The sequence below is a fragment of the Pogoniulus pusillus genome, chromosome Z, assembly GCF_015220805.1.
Source record: "Pogoniulus pusillus isolate bPogPus1 chromosome Z, bPogPus1.pri, whole genome shotgun sequence".
NCBI lineage: Eukaryota > Metazoa > Chordata > Aves > Piciformes > Lybiidae > Pogoniulus > Pogoniulus pusillus.
Genome location: NC_087309.1, coordinates 65,535,307 through 65,550,565, shown reverse-complemented (window position 1 = coordinate 65,550,565; position 15,259 = coordinate 65,535,307). Strand labels below are relative to the sequence as shown.

At 43.3% G+C, this 15,259-nt stretch overlaps 1 protein-coding gene across 2 annotated transcripts in view; it reads left to right on the top strand.

Annotated features, from left to right (window-relative positions):
- MLLT3 (MLLT3 super elongation complex subunit) overlaps positions 1-15,259 on the top strand; it is a 105,952-nt gene that overhangs the window by 46,741 nt on the left and 43,952 nt on the right. For both annotated transcript variants that reach the window (XM_064176881.1, XM_064176882.1), the window contains exons 3-4: positions 5,703-5,785; positions 12,751-12,894. In XM_064176881.1, coding sequence (XP_064032951.1) covers positions 5,703-5,785; positions 12,751-12,894 — 227 coding nt within the window. The remainder of the gene's footprint in view (positions 1-5,702; positions 5,786-12,750; positions 12,895-15,259) is intronic.

Here is a 15,259-nt window from a genome sequence, read left to right as displayed (position 1 = left end):
AGCCCATTGTGATCATACATTCAGTTTCCACAGGAAAAAAAAAATTGACAAAAATGAAGTCTTTACAACAATGTGCAAGAGGCTTTTTTTATCAGGTGCTTGAAATGTGTGTTTAGGTGCCACTGCTTCATTAGAGAGACAGCTCTGCTCACTGGATCTGGAGGAAATAGTTTATAGAAGGGTTGTCCTTTCTGTTTATCTACTTGTTTTAGGGTAGCTGTTTTTAAAAAGGCTATTTCAGAAGTCTGTTAGGGTTTCCATGTTCTTCATTCCCAAAATCACACTTTCCTCATTTCTGTTATTGGTTCTGCTCCGTTAGTCTATACTTACGATTTGCTTTTGTTTCTTTTTCACTTCGCCAAAATGGATTTTTCTGCTTTACTCTCCTTTTTTTTTTTTTTATTTATACCTTTTCTGTGGTTTACTTAACTCTTCCTACTCCTTTCTTTTCCACTCAAACCTTGCTAGGATGCCTGTTGGCTTGGCTAAGTCACACATGTCATTGCAGCCCTGGTTACCACTTGTGGTAGTTGAACAAAACAAAAAAAGATGATGAAAATATAATGGCTTTCATTTTAATTGTAGTTCAACTGTATAGCATGGAGATCTGCCCAGTCAGGTTTGGTTTTTTTTTTTTTTTAAAGGGAGGTTTCTTTCACAAGATAATTGTAGAAATTTCCTTCTAGGAAAACCCCATTTACCAATTTGGGAGGATATGCAAAGTGGTTTCCTTCTGATGAAGTGTTTTGTAACCCCTCACCTAAGTTTTAACAAAGCCCTCAAGTGTAACAGACTTTGTTTTTTGAACTGTAATGTGAAACTTTGACAAGGTACTATTCAGCATGGCTAACAGCTGTGCAGATCTGAAGGAAGAGAGATTTGAGGGAGTGGATGGAAAATATTTATGCTGACTGTTTTTTGTGCCAATTAAGTGCTCAGGAAGAAGTTGACGTGGTATTTATTTAAAAAAAAAGTGATTTGTGACTTGCCATGTAATGGAGCCTGCAATCTCTTTAACAGTTAATGTATTACTGCAGTTTCTAAAGTTTCTGTGTTTCCATCTGGGTAAAAATGTGTTGTATAATCTTTTCCTGCTTTTATGTGAGTGGATTTCTGTCTTCTGAACGTTGTGTGGCCATTCAAATAATACTGGGAAGAATTTTTCCTCCGGTTGTCTTAAGAAGACAGACAAATAGCAGGAAGGCTCTGTCTTTGACTGAAGGAGTTGTTCAGTATGTATTACTATAACCTGTCACTGTGCTTAACTAGGGCTATTATATCTAAATTTTTCAAATTCTGGCAAGCCCTCTCCAGGGAAGACCTGTCAGTATAAGATTAAATACTGCTTCTGGGAGGTTCTAACACAAAATGCTTAGTTTCCACCTTAAAAGATTTGTATGTCTGAAGTTGACCTACCATCATAATACTTTTCTTCAAAACCTTTCAAATCCCACTTTATAGGTTGTCTTTTTTTTTTCCCTGCCAAGAAAAACAAACTCTGTAGCCTCAAGACTGTCTTTCAGAAGAGTCCAGAAAAAAAAGTATTTGTTTTCCTCCTTGTTTTTTGTTATCCTTTGCCCTTTCCGTTAATGGCATGAAGTAACAGCCAGCTGCAGTAGGGGATCAAGGATTTGGATGAAGTTTCCCTTGTCTTTGAAGTCCCTTTTGTGTTTTGGTGCTAGCAGATAAGGCAGAGAATGGCCAGTTAGTAGGAGAAAGTTCTGCTGTGTTCATTTGCTTGGGGATTAACCAAGTCTTCATGTGCTCTAAAATCTGGCACACTGATCATGTTATACTAGATCAGGCTGCTCAGAGACCCATCAAGCCTGACCTTGAATGTCTTCAGGGATAGGGTCTTGACTGCCTTGCTGGGCAACCTGTTGCAATGTTCCACCACCCTCATAGTAAATAACTTCTTCCTAATGTTCAATCTAGACCATAGAATCAACCAGGTTGGAAGAGGCCTCCAAGATCATCCAGTCCAACCTATCACACAACCCCATCCAATCAACGAGACCATGGCACTAAGTGCCTCATCCAGTCTTTTCTTCAACATCTCCAGAGATGGTGACTCCACCATCTCCCTGGGCAGCCCATTCCAATGCCAATCACTCTCTCCGTGAAGAACTTCCTCCTAACATCCAGCCTGAACCTGCCTTGGCACAACTTGAGACTGTGTCCCCTTGTTCTGTTGCTGATTGCCTGGGAGAAGAGAACAACCCCCACCTGGTTACAGCCTCCCTTCAGGTAGTTGTAGGCAGCAATGAGATCACCCCTGAACTTCCACTTCTCCAGTGGGGAGGTTTTGTTCATGCCCCTCCTGGTTTCACCATATATTGAAAACTCTATAATTTTGTGGTCACTGGACCCCAGACAGCCTTTAACCACCACATTTCCTACTGGCCCCTCTATTTGTGAACAGTAGGTCAAGCAGGGCTGCACCCTTGGTAGGCTCATGTAACAGCTGAGGTAAGAAGTTGTCCTCAATACACTCTAGGAATCTTCTAGACTGCCTCTGCAGTATTAAAGTCCCAGCAGATGTCTGGCAGGTTAAAGTTGCCCACAAGAACAAGGGCAGGTGATCTTGAGGCAGCCTCCAGTTGCTTAAAGAATAACAAATCAACCTCTTCCTGGTTGGATAGTGTATAACAGACTCCTACCAGGATGTCAACAGACTCCTACCAGGATGTCAGACTTGTTGACCTTCCCCTTAATTCTCATCCATAGGGACTCAATCTGATCATCCTTAATCTCTACCTCCATGACATCCAGAACTTCCCTAATATACAGGGCCATTCCTCCACCCCTTCTCCCTTGCTTGTCTCTCCTGAAGAGTCTGTAGACATTGATTACAGCACTCCAATTCTCTCTAGTTTAAAATCATTGACCCTTGTCATAGTGCTATGTGCCTTTGATGATCCTTCACCATCTTTTTTTGTAGTCCCTGTTCCAGTTCTGGAAGGCTGCTTTAAGGTCTTATCAGAGCCTTCTCTTCTGCAGGCTAAGCAACCCCAACTCAGCCAGCATTAATAGGAGGGGCACCATCCATCTGACCATTTTTTGTGGCCCTACTCTATCAGGTCCATGTCCTCTGGTGGTAGTGGACCCCAGAGCTGGGCAGAGTATTCCAGGTTAGGTCTCACCAGAGCAGAGTAGAGGGGCAGAATCACCTTTTGACCACATTTCTTTGAAGGTAGCCCAAGGTGCAGTTTGCCTTCTGTGCTGCAAGTGCACATTGTTGGCTCAGGTCCACCTTATTATCCACCAGTACCCCAAAGTCCTTTTCTGCAGGGCTGCTGTCTATCACACTATCGCCCAGCCTGCAATGGTAATGATAATGAGGATTGTCCTGACCCAGGTGCTGGGCCTGGCACTTGGCCTTGTTGAAGCTCATTTAACCATGGTTTACTTCTCCAGCTTGTCCAAGTTTCTCTGGACAGCATCCCATCCCTCTAACCTATCAACTGCACCATTCAGCTTGGTGTCCTCCACAAACTTACTGAGAGCACACTTGATTCCACTGTTTATATCATTGATGAAGATATTCAACAGCCCTGGTCCCAGTATGGGCCCTGCGGGACACCACTTGTCACTTATCTCCATCTGGACATCAAGCCATTGAACACAGCAGTGTGGCCATCCAGCTAATTCCTTACCTACTGAACAGTCCACTCCTCAAATCCATATCTTTCTAATAACTTAGAGAGAAGGATGCTATAGGGAACTGTCAAAGGCCATATATAAGTCCAGATTGATGATGCCCATTGCCTTTCCCTTGTCCACTGATGGAGTTACTGTGTCTCTAAGTTGATGAGACAGAACTTGTCTCAAATCATCTGCCTGTCCTCCATGTGCCTTATCAGTGGTTCTAGAAGGATCTGTGCTGTGTTCTTCCCAGGCACAGAGGTGAGGCTGACAGGTCAGTAGTTCCCAGAGTCCTCCTTTCTGCTGTTTTTTCGACTAAGGGTAATGTTTCCCTTCTTCCAATCACCGGGGACATAGCCTGGCTTCCTGGACTTACCAGATATCATGAAGAGGCTCAACAACTAAATCAGTTAATTACCTCAGGACTCTGGGATGCATCTCATCAGGTCACATAGACTCATGTATGTTTGAGTTCATCAAGTTGGCCACAAACTGTCTTTGCTTACAGTGAGATGAACATTCTATTCCTGGATCTGTTCCTGGACCTTTGTCTGGTGGTCTGTGTCATGATTTCAGGATCACAGATAGGCACTTAACCGCTTTTGTGGTACTTTGCTAAGAAGGATTTTGGTGTTCAGCCCTGCTCAGTTCATTGCAAGACGTGCTTGTACAATACAGTGTAAGTTTCATTTGATAACAGTGCAGCAGCCATCTACCAGGCAATTCTATTAAGAGCACACATGTTAACAAATGATGATCCATTTAGGAATCTTGATATTTTTTATTCTTTTTTTTTTCAGTAAACTAGAGTGATAGAGCTTTAGCAAATGTTCTTTCTTTAAGTCAACCTTTTGCACAAACTGCATCATTCATATAGAATAGAAACTGCCATTGTTCTGTAGTGTTATTGAGATGGTAGCACATATGATGTGAGTGATTGTACGTATCAAAGCAGTATTAGGAAGCATCCATGCTGATGCTGCAGGAGACACATGGTTCACATGGTTTCTCAAGCTTAGCCTGCCTTTGTGCTTATGTGTTGTGTGGACATGCAGCAAAAGAGAAGGAAGAGGTGGTTTGTCTTCCAAGGTCTGTAACCATCTGTTTTCTATCACTGACTGGAGTTAGCATGCTTGTGGCACTTCCTTCAGAGAGCTTGTGTTCTATGCTATGGGGTTTTCATGTGTCTCACAGTCCTTACATTAAAATGAAAACCTGAAGAATATTAGTGCTAATCATAGAGTCAACCCGGTTGGAAGAGACCTCCAAGATCATCCAGTCCAGCCCTATCCAGTCAACTGGACCATGGCACTAAGTGCCTCATAACTCAAACTGTCACATTAAAGATGTCTGTGTCTTGTTGGCTATACTTGGATGCTATTTTAATGTAATGCAGTACCTAACCTTCCCAATGTTCTTTGTTATATACTGGAAGGTTGTGTAGTCTGCCCTCCTCCCAGAAATACAGATTAAAAAAAAAATACTAGCATTGGCTCTAATTAAATTAATTTATTTTAAATTACTTTTTTTTTTTTTTTTAGAATTAGGATGTTATTAACATTAGATTATGAATACACGAATGACAGTTTCTTTTGTCCTCCACATATTTGACTTTCTCAGAGTAGAATCCTTTCTTTTCCAATCCCAGAGCAATCTTTGGCTACGTTTGCCTGTGTAGCCGTTGTGGTAGAGTACTCATTAGGTCCACCTGGTGTCAAAGTCCTAGGTGGTCTGCTTTAGTTTTGAAAGAGTGGAGGTGGTGGGGACACCAAACAAAAAAACCCCAACCAAACAAAAAAAGATAACCACCACCAACAAAAAAACCCAAAATATAAAAACCACACTATCCCTAAGCTGTACATGCTATACAGGTAGTAACGATTTCCTCTCAAAAATCACATTGAGCTGTGTACAAATATGTCCTATTTTGTGTGTGGTTTTGTAATTGTGCTGCCATAGAACTAATGTCACTTTTTTTTCTCATATTCTTCACTTGTGCATTTAAAACATTAGTAATTGTTTTTTGAGTGTTAAATGCAGTTTTTTCTTTCTTTCAGTGTGCAAGGATCCACCCTACAAAGTGGAAGAATCTGGGTATGCTGGTTTCATTTTGCCAATTGAGGTTTACTTCAAAAACAAGGTATGGACTTGGGTACTTCCAGTTTAAAACACAAAACAAACAAAGCCCCAACCAAAACCCACTGAAAACCAAGCAAACGTGTTTAAAAAATCATGTGGCATTCATGGTTTTCAAAAATATATGCAATTGAATTAAGTCAGTTAAAAATTAGGTTTTAAGCTGTCTTTGTCAGGGATCACAGTATCACAGTATTATCAGGATTGGAAGAGACCTCACAGATCATCGAGTCCAACCCTTTACCACAGAGCTCAAGGCTAGACCATGGCACCAAGTGCCACGTCCAATCTTGCCTTGAACAGCCCCAGGGACGGCGACTCCACCACCTCCCTGGGCAGCCCATTCCAGTGTCCAATGACTCTCTCAGTGAAGAACTTTCTCCTCACCTCGAGCCTAAATTTCCCCTGGCGCAGCCTGAGGCTGTGTCCTCTCGTTCTGGTGCTGGCCACCTGAGAGAAGACAGCAACCTCCTCCTGGCCACAACCTCCCTTCAGGTAGTTGTAGACAGCAATAAGATCACCCCTGAGCCTCCTCTTCTCCAGGCTAAACAATCCCAGCTCCGTCAGCCTCTCCTCGTAAGGCTTGTGCTCGAGGTCTCTCACCAGCCTTGTCACCCTTCTCTGGACACGCTCAAGCATTTTGATGTCCCTCCTAAACTAGGGGGCCCAGAACTGAACCCAGGACTCAAGGTGTGGTCTAACCAGTGCAGAGTAGAGGGGCAGAATGACCTCCCTGCTCCTGTTGACCACACCATTCCTGATGCAGGCCAGGATGCCATTGGCTCTCTTGGCCACCTGGGCACACTGCTGGCTCATGGTCAGGCGGGTATCAATCAGCACCCCCAGATCCCTCTCTGTCTGGCTGCTCTCCAGCCACTCCGATCCCAGCCTGTATCTCTGCATGGGGTTGTTGTGGCCATAGTGCAGCACCCTGCACTTGGAGCTATTGAACCCCATCCCATTGGACTCTGCCCATCTGTGCAGGCAGTCAAGGTCCCGCTGCAGAGCCCTTCTGCCCTCCAACCCAGCCACATCTGCTCCCAGCTTAGTGTCATCTGCAAACTTGCTGATGACTGACTCGATGCCCTCATCCAGATCATCTATGAAGATGTTAAAGAGGATGGGGCCCAGCACTGATCCCTGAGGGACACCACTAGTGACAGCCGCCAGCTGGATGTGGCACCATTCACCACCACTGTCTGGGTCCGGCCCTCCAACCAGTTCCTAACCCAGCATAGACTGTTGCCATCCAAGCTGATGTTCTATTCAAAGTCAGTGTATTTGTTGGAAAGCTATATTTTATTTAGTACATAACTTTATGAAATTAGGATTATATAATAAAGAAGTTGAATGTAATTATTCAGAAGAATTACTAGCCCTACTCAGAAGTGGGCAGGCTCTAATGCTTAAAGAAGTAGAAGAGGTGTTTGAAGTTTAAGAAAGGGCACTGATTCTTCTATTTTATTATTTGCTCAGTTTTTAACCTTTCTAAAAAGTCTTTTTTCATCTTCAGTCTGAAAAAAAAATATTGGTGGCTGCCTGTGAGTGCTTATTGTACTCAATTCAACATTACTGTGGGCACTGCTTAAAACAAACCTGGTGCTGTTCTACATAGCTTGCACTCTTGTGGTATCTCAGATTTAAGTGCTGCATGTGCTGTGTATCTCTTAGCGAATACAAAGATTTCCTCTGATCGGCAAAACAGAGTCTGTATTACAATTAAGTAATTCAGATAGAAAGAGCTGCATTTGGATGGATTTGAAGAGCAAAAAGCTTGCAAGTTCATTGTGCAGTACCTTAGTAGCAGCAATGTTTTAGCTTTCATTTGTATGTCATGTTCCTTGGTGAAGCTGCTATTATGATTCACGTGTGCTTCAAAGATAACCGTGTCTTTATATTACCTAGTTGCAGTTTAACATACTTATTTCAAGTTAGTGTTACATCAATAATGTGTTGAATGTCTGGTGGAAAAAAAATACTGAAAGAAAATAGAAATTTGTAGTAAAATATCTTTGCTGGAGCCCTTGTCATGTAAAATTTGTGCTAGAGTACAACTTTGTTTGCTGCATATGCCTTTGAGTAGGTATTCCAGTATTCTTCTGTCTTTCACAGAAAGCCCTGCCAAGGTGTGAGGTATGGATAATTCTGCTCAGCACTTGTAGCTTTTGAACTGGTAATTCTGAAGTGTTCCCTGTATTGATCTCTAAAGAGCTGGGCTTAGACTGTTCTCTTTGCTCTCAGACAAGGAACAACAGCCACAGAGTGCTATTTAGCTTTCTTAGCATGCTTGTAATTCTCTCTCCATTAAGGATTCGGTTTTGATTCATTCAAGACATCTGCTGAAAGGCAGCCCATTTTCTTCAACTTTGCTGTTAAGAGCCTATCCCAAAATGGGGTGGGCAAAGTCTGAAGATAGTGAGTTAGACCTTGAAGCATCACTGCAGAAAGCTTCTTGTCCAACATACCTTTTTTTGTTTTCCACTTAGACTTTTGGCTGCTGTTAATGACTGTGGAGACCTGCAAGTCTCAGGAGCTTTCCAGCAGGAATTGTGGCTTAGACTGAGATCAGGAGGGCAGCTTACCCCAACCTCAAACAGCTTGTGGAATTAGGAAGTTTGCAAACATCCTTCATCCCTATTTTGGTGTCATGGAATAAGACAATTTGTTGGACTGTGAGCCAGCTAGCTCTTCACACGGCTGCTGCAGCAGATACTTCCCTGGGGGTTGGTATAGTACAAAGGACAAGTGGCATAGAAAATGAGCTGGCACTCCTGAGGCAAATTACTACTTTCTCCTGGCTCAGCTATTCTTCCTCTCTAGAGCCACTTCATGAGTGTTCTAGTACAGAAAAAGAGGTCAGCAGAAGGAGAAGGAGGAGACAGACCACTTCCTCAAGGTAGACAGCTTCTCAATTTCTGATTCAGAAAGTGCCCTAATGTTTAGAGAAGGTAGGGGTACAAAAAACCATCTAGACCACATAGGATTAAAGGGTGCCTGGGCTTAGAGCTAAGCAGAAACTGGTAGATAATCTGATGGATGTCTATCAAGAAAATAGTTCATCTAAGGGAGCTACTCTGTTCTGTCTTTGGAAATGGTCTACTGCAGGCCTTTTATTGCATGTTCTTTTCTGTTGTCTAAGCTTCAAGTGTAGTGGGGCCTGAAGACAAGTCTCTGTGGCTCATTTGCTGTGGCCAGTTCTTTGTGGGACAGCTCCACATGGACAGTTCTCTGTGGCAAATTTTAAACAGGGACAAGGCTACATGGGTCTGCAGATTCTGCAGGTTCTTCCCACAACCTAGCAGGCTCCACAAAGCCTCTGAACATGGGTGCAGGTCTCTGTAGTATGGTGTGGCAGAGAGCCCTAGGCAGTGGGCAGTGTCTCATGGGAGGCAGAGCAGGTATCATCTTCAAGCCAGTTCCTGCAGCATACCTTACATTTATGTTGGGGAGGATGTGGGCAGGCAGAAGAGAAGCAGCAAGGAGGGCATCTCCAGGCACAGCTCCAGGAGCAGGGGTGAAGCTGACTGCCCGAGCACTGCCTAAGGGGGTAGTCTGACATTTTATCACCTTTGGCTTTTCCCCCTTCCCCTCTTTCTTTTGTATTTTTTGGTGTTTTTTAAATCAAGAGACTTAAGGCCATGGTGTCTCACCACTCCATCATGTTCCTCAGCTCCATGTAACCAGGAATGCAGGGAGCCAACAGTCATCAGTGCGATGGTGCTTCTACCCTGTCTGTGTGTCATGCACAGCAGTGTCAGTACTGGAGTGGCTGCAGGGTGTAGTGGCTAGTGGGAGGCAGCAGGGCAGCTGCCTTGTCCTCAGCTTCCTGAGCAAAAGCCTTCTGTAGTTCTTCTCACCTACTTTGCATCCTGGATTAACTGGCCATTAGTTGTGCCATGCAAAATTATATTTTTTGTATTAAATTACAAAATCTGCAGTTGTAGAATTGTCCCAACAAAAAGCTGGCTTGAGAGATTTGGCCTTGCAGAGTTGTCCATGGAGAATTGTCCATTTACGTTTGAGAGAGGAAACAATGAAGATGTCCCTTGGCTGCACTTGAAACTTCTGATTTGACTTTTACAATATTCGATATTTCTACGTTTTCTGTTCTTCACATCCTTACAATTCTGAATCAAACTAAAAGTTTTTAATGCATTTTAAAAGCATCTGTTACTGAGCAGAGTATATACTTTGATTACACATAGTGATGGATACGTGCTAAGATTTTGCTATATCTCTTCCTCCTCTTGCTTCATGGTTGCATTTACTAAAACATTTCTTGAATGTGGCCTTTTCACAAAATTGCAGAATGATAGGGGTTGGAAGTGACCTCTGAAGGTCATTCAGTCCAACCCTCTGCTAAAAGAGGTTTACCTAGATAAGGCTGCACATGACCACACCAGAGAGGTTTTGAAAGTCTGCAGAGAAGGAGACTCCACAGCCTCTCCAAACAGTCTATTCCAGTGCTCTCTGACCCTCATAGTAAAGAAGCTTTTGCTTATGTTCAGATGGAACCTCCTATGTTCCAGTGTGTGCCTATTGTTCCTTGTCCTGTCACTGGGCAGCACTAGAAAGAGTCTGGCTCTTGACACCGGCTTTTAGATATCTGTAAGCATTGGTCTCTTTGTCTTCTGTTCTTCAGGCTTAACATCCAAAAGTCTCTCAGCATTTTTTTGTGGAAGAGATGTGCCAGTTCCCCGATCACCTTCATAGGCCTTTGATAGACTCTCTCTCGTAGTTACCCATCCATCTTGAACTGGGGAGCCCAGAACTGAACACAGTATTCCACATGTGACCTCAGTAAGGCAGAGCAGAAGGGGAAGAAATCCTCCCTTTACTTCCTGGTCACACTCTTCTTAGTGCACTCTAAGATGCCATTGGACTTATTTGCCCTAAGGGTGCACTGCTGTTATCCACCAGGATTCCAAGGTCCTTTTACACACAGTTTCTTGCCAGCTGGCTCACCCCTAACCTGGAGTGGTGCAGAGTTAACCTCTCCTTGGGTTCAGGACCCTACGCTTGCCCCTGTCAAACTCCATTAGATCCCTATCTGCCCAGCTCTCCAGTCTGTGTGAGTCTGGCTGAATGGCAGCATAGCATTCTGGTGTGCCAGACATTCTTTCCAGTCTTGCACCATCAGCAAGCTTCCTGTGGGTACACTCTTTCCTTCCATCCAGGTCACTGATGAAGGTGTTGAATGAGACTGTACTCAGGAGTGACTCTGGGGAACACCAGTAGCCACAGGCCTTCAACTGCACCCTGAACCTCTGAGCTCTGTCATTCAGCCAGTTCTGAACCCACCTCACTGTCTACTCACCTAACTCACACTTCCTAAGCTTACCTACGAGCATGTTGTGGCAGACAATGTCAAAACCCTTGCTCAAGTCAACATAGACAACATCCACTGCTCTCCCCTCATCTACCCAGCTGGTCACACCATTGTAGCAGGCCATCAGATTGGTCAAGCATGATTGCCCCTGCTTTGTGAACCCATGCTGACTATTCCTGGGAATCATGTTTTTCTTCAGATGCTTAGAGAGAATCTCCAGAACAAGGTGTTCCAGCAGCTTTCTAAGGACAGAGGTGAGGCTGATTGGCCTGTAGTTTCTTAGGTCTTCCTCCTTGCCCTTTTTGAAGATTGGAGTGGCACTGGCTTTCTTTCCTCCAGTCCTCAAGCAGCTCTCCTATTCTCCATGACCCTTGGAAAATGGTCAAGAGTGGCTTAGGCAGTAACCTTGATTATCTCCCTAAGAACTTCTGGATGCATCCCACAGGTTCTGAAATCAAAACTGCCATTAGTTTGGTGACTTGTGTTGCACATCAGAACCCTTGGAGGAGAGGATATTTAATATTGCCTTTAATATTGCCTGTGCAGCTTTTAGAAGGTACCATGTAAAAGTGTAACACAAACTTAGTGTCCTTTTTCTGGTACTACAAACTGAAATCTACTCAATATGACTGTTGTATTTTTTTTTTTCACATGAGGCTTTCTCAAGGCAGTAGAGCAGTGATCATAAAATCATAGAATCAACCAGGTTGGAAGAGACCTCCAAGATCATCCAGTCCAACCTATCACTCAGCCCTATCCAGTCAACTAGACCATGGCACTAAGTGCCTCATCCAATCTTTTCTTGAACACCTCCAGGGATGGTGCCTCCACCACCTCCCTGGGCAGCCCATTCCAATGGCAAATCACTCTCTCTGGAAAGAACTTCCTCCTGACATTCAGCCTATACTTACCCCGGCACAACTTGAGACTGTGTCCCCTTGTTCTATTGCTGGTTGCCTGGGAGATGAATTTTTCCAAGATAAATTTGCCTTTGTTCTTTCTGCCTCTCTATTGGTACAGGGAACGTTCAGTGTCATTTGTTTTGCTGCAGTGGCACAGAATTATAGTGACTTAGAAGTTTTGGTCGAACACTTGAAATCTAGCTGCTCACGTTTGTTCCAGGGAATGAAGTTTCATTAAGAAATGGGCAGACCCCATGCACAGGAGATCAGATGTAGTTGGTTGCAACAATTTTACCTCTTTCTGTAACTTGTGAAGAAAAAATAGTGCTTGGCTTCAGTGGAGTAATTTGCATTCAAAACCTGCTGTATGACTTGAAGCATGCCACTCCTACTGTAAGCTCCAAAGTGTGATTGTGTTGGTGACTGAGTTACCTAGTGTCAGCTAAGTCATCATACTTGCCTAAGTGTGTGTTTAGCCTGTGCCAAACATGATGTAACACTTTCAATTAAGCCTTGTCAGGACAGCTTGAAGTTTTTGAAGTTCACACATTTTATGTTTTATGAGTTGATAGGAACTTCTCTGGTTTACTGTATGTCTGTAAATTGCTCGGTAAATTCTCTCATGTGTCTGAGAACAGAGTGGTTAAAAATAACAAAATTGGGAATCTTCTGTGTGGCTCTTGTTTTCAACTTAGTTCTGGTGCGAGATGTTTCTATCTGGTTATTTTTCACCCTCAGGAAGAGCCTAAGAAAGTTCGGTTTGACTATGACTTATTCCTGCACCTTGAAGGCCACCCACCTGTAAATCACCTCCGCTGTGAAAAGCTCACATTCAACAACCCGACAGAGGAATTCAGAAGAAAGCTGCTAAAAGCAGGAGGGGTGAGTCCTGCAGCCATGTCAAAAGCCATCATGCTAAAGATGTTGCTGCTTGCTGCTGATGTATAATTCGTATGGTAAAGTTTGAGCTGATAGTGTAATTAAGGGAAGTGTATGTCATAAGATCTCACTGTGTGTTGTCTTTAAGTGGAATGGGTGAGAAAATAAGCATGTGTCTACCTTAAGTACCTGACCGGATATCTACCTTTACAACCATGTGATTCATGTTTACTTCTGCAAATGCAAAACTTGAGCAAGCAGGCTTCAGGTGTAAGGTTTGACTTTCCAGAAGTGAAACACAGGAGGGCCACTGTGACAAAGAATGAAACAATGTCTCATTTAATGAGAAAGGGTTCAGTATTGTGCAGAATAAATGAAAGTTAGAATGTAGAACCCAAGCTGCAAACTGTTAGGTATAAATACAATATATCAATTTAAGTAGGTTTGTGTTGCACAGTCTGACCCAGAAATTGCACCAAGATTTCTTTACGAGTTCTTGGAATTAAATTTATATGCAAATGTAGGAAGCTTGCTCATTTGAAGGGATAAGAGGGCTAAACCTTTAGACTTACACTTTGTCTAGTAGTGGAAATGCTCCTGCTGTATTTCAAACAATGGCAGAATCATTCACGATTGCAGGAACCACCAGAGGATCAGCCATGGGGCAGGACCAGGCTGTTCACTCCATCTTCCCATTGTGTAAAACCTCTGCTGACCAGCGGTGTCAGCAGTACCCTGAGTCCCAATTTCATTATTAGGCTATCTTCACGAGGAAGAGACTTTTACTTAACTACAGCTTGGGTCTCTCATGATGTTGCCTCTTGCCCTCCTGCCACCCCATTGTGAAGACCCTGACTGCACCTCCTTCATTCCCTCCCATCAGTGCCAGATAAGCTGTTGAATATCCCTAAAGCCATCCCTCTTCTCGGCTGCACCGTACCTGGCTTCTCCGAAGGGCAAAGGCTCCAGCCCCACTGTCAGTGGCCTCCTCATCTCCCACCTCTTTGGTAGTGTTTCTGTGATGGGGACTCAAAGTGGTGGTGGTATCTGATAGTGTCTGACAAGCACTAAGCAGAGTGTATGGTCTCTGTCTGTCATGGTTGCTGGGCTCTGTTGCTGCCCAGGCACACAGGTAGTCATGGTTCAGTTTGCTGTTCTCCAGTGCCCAGGGCTAACCTCCCAGAACTGTTTTCTAGCCTTAGCTTCATGGCCACAGGGCTCTGCCTTGCTGGGACAGGTCTTGGCATTAGGCATTTGCCTTACTGTAATTCATGAAGGTACTGTTAACTTATTCCTTCAGACTGACTGGGACCCTCCTGGTGGCAGCCCTGCTCTTGAGTTTCAGCTGCTTCACTTCCACAGTTGGCTATCATCTGTAAATCTCAGGAGTGTGCTGTCTCTTCCTCCAGGGTGCTGATAGGGATGTTAATTAGCTTAGAAATACAAGGAACTCTGCTTCTGTTGCAAGGCAACTCATTCCTTGGAGATAGTTGATCTATTAATAAGTCACCAGAGGAAGCCTTGTCCTGAGGAGGATGCAATTTTAACAATAAAGTATCAAGGTAAAAATTCAGTTTTTCTTGAAAACCTCTGCGTTTTGTGGCTTGATTTTTATTTTTTTTTCCCCTCTATGTTTTCACTGTTTAACAGTGAATAGAACTTTCAGTCACTTGAGATGTTTGCCTAATGCCTGTTCTAAACTTTACATTCCTAATCCATGTGACAAAGATGAAATCACTGGGAATTTCCCTCTTTTCTCTCTGCTCCCTCTTTCCAGTTGTGTCAGTTGGCATAATGGACTTCTTCATAGAGCTGATGTTAAGTATAATGCAGCTCTAGGGAAGGGATTATCTTTAATCTTGTTTTTCATCATTAAGTAATGGAATTCTCTTAAACTAGATATTATTTTGCTTTCAAGTAAATAACTTCTGGAAAATCGAAAAGTTCCCTATTTCCTTGTGTTTTTTTTTGTTTAAATAGAAATAATAGTTGTTCAGGACAAACGGATTTTTGTTGTTACTCTTAGTGCTTTCAGTAGTGAGTGAAATTGTTTTTCAATGTAAGAATATGCTTAGTGCAGAAGCCACATAGGGAAGTCCATTTATCTCCTACTAGTGTGTGATAAGTATAATTCATTTGCAGGGCTGCAGAAATGTTGTAGTAGTGGCTCACGGTTCAGTAATGGTTTACTATGAATTTTTCTGCAGCACACTGTGGAGGAGCTCATCAGTCATAAGGCTACTGTATGAAGGTAGATTGCCAGCTCAGTAAGAGTCATAAGATTGTCTTGTTCGGGAAAGACCATTAAAGTCATCAAGTTCAACCATTTCCTAACTCTAAGTCTGGTGCTAAGGCATGTCCTTGGCAC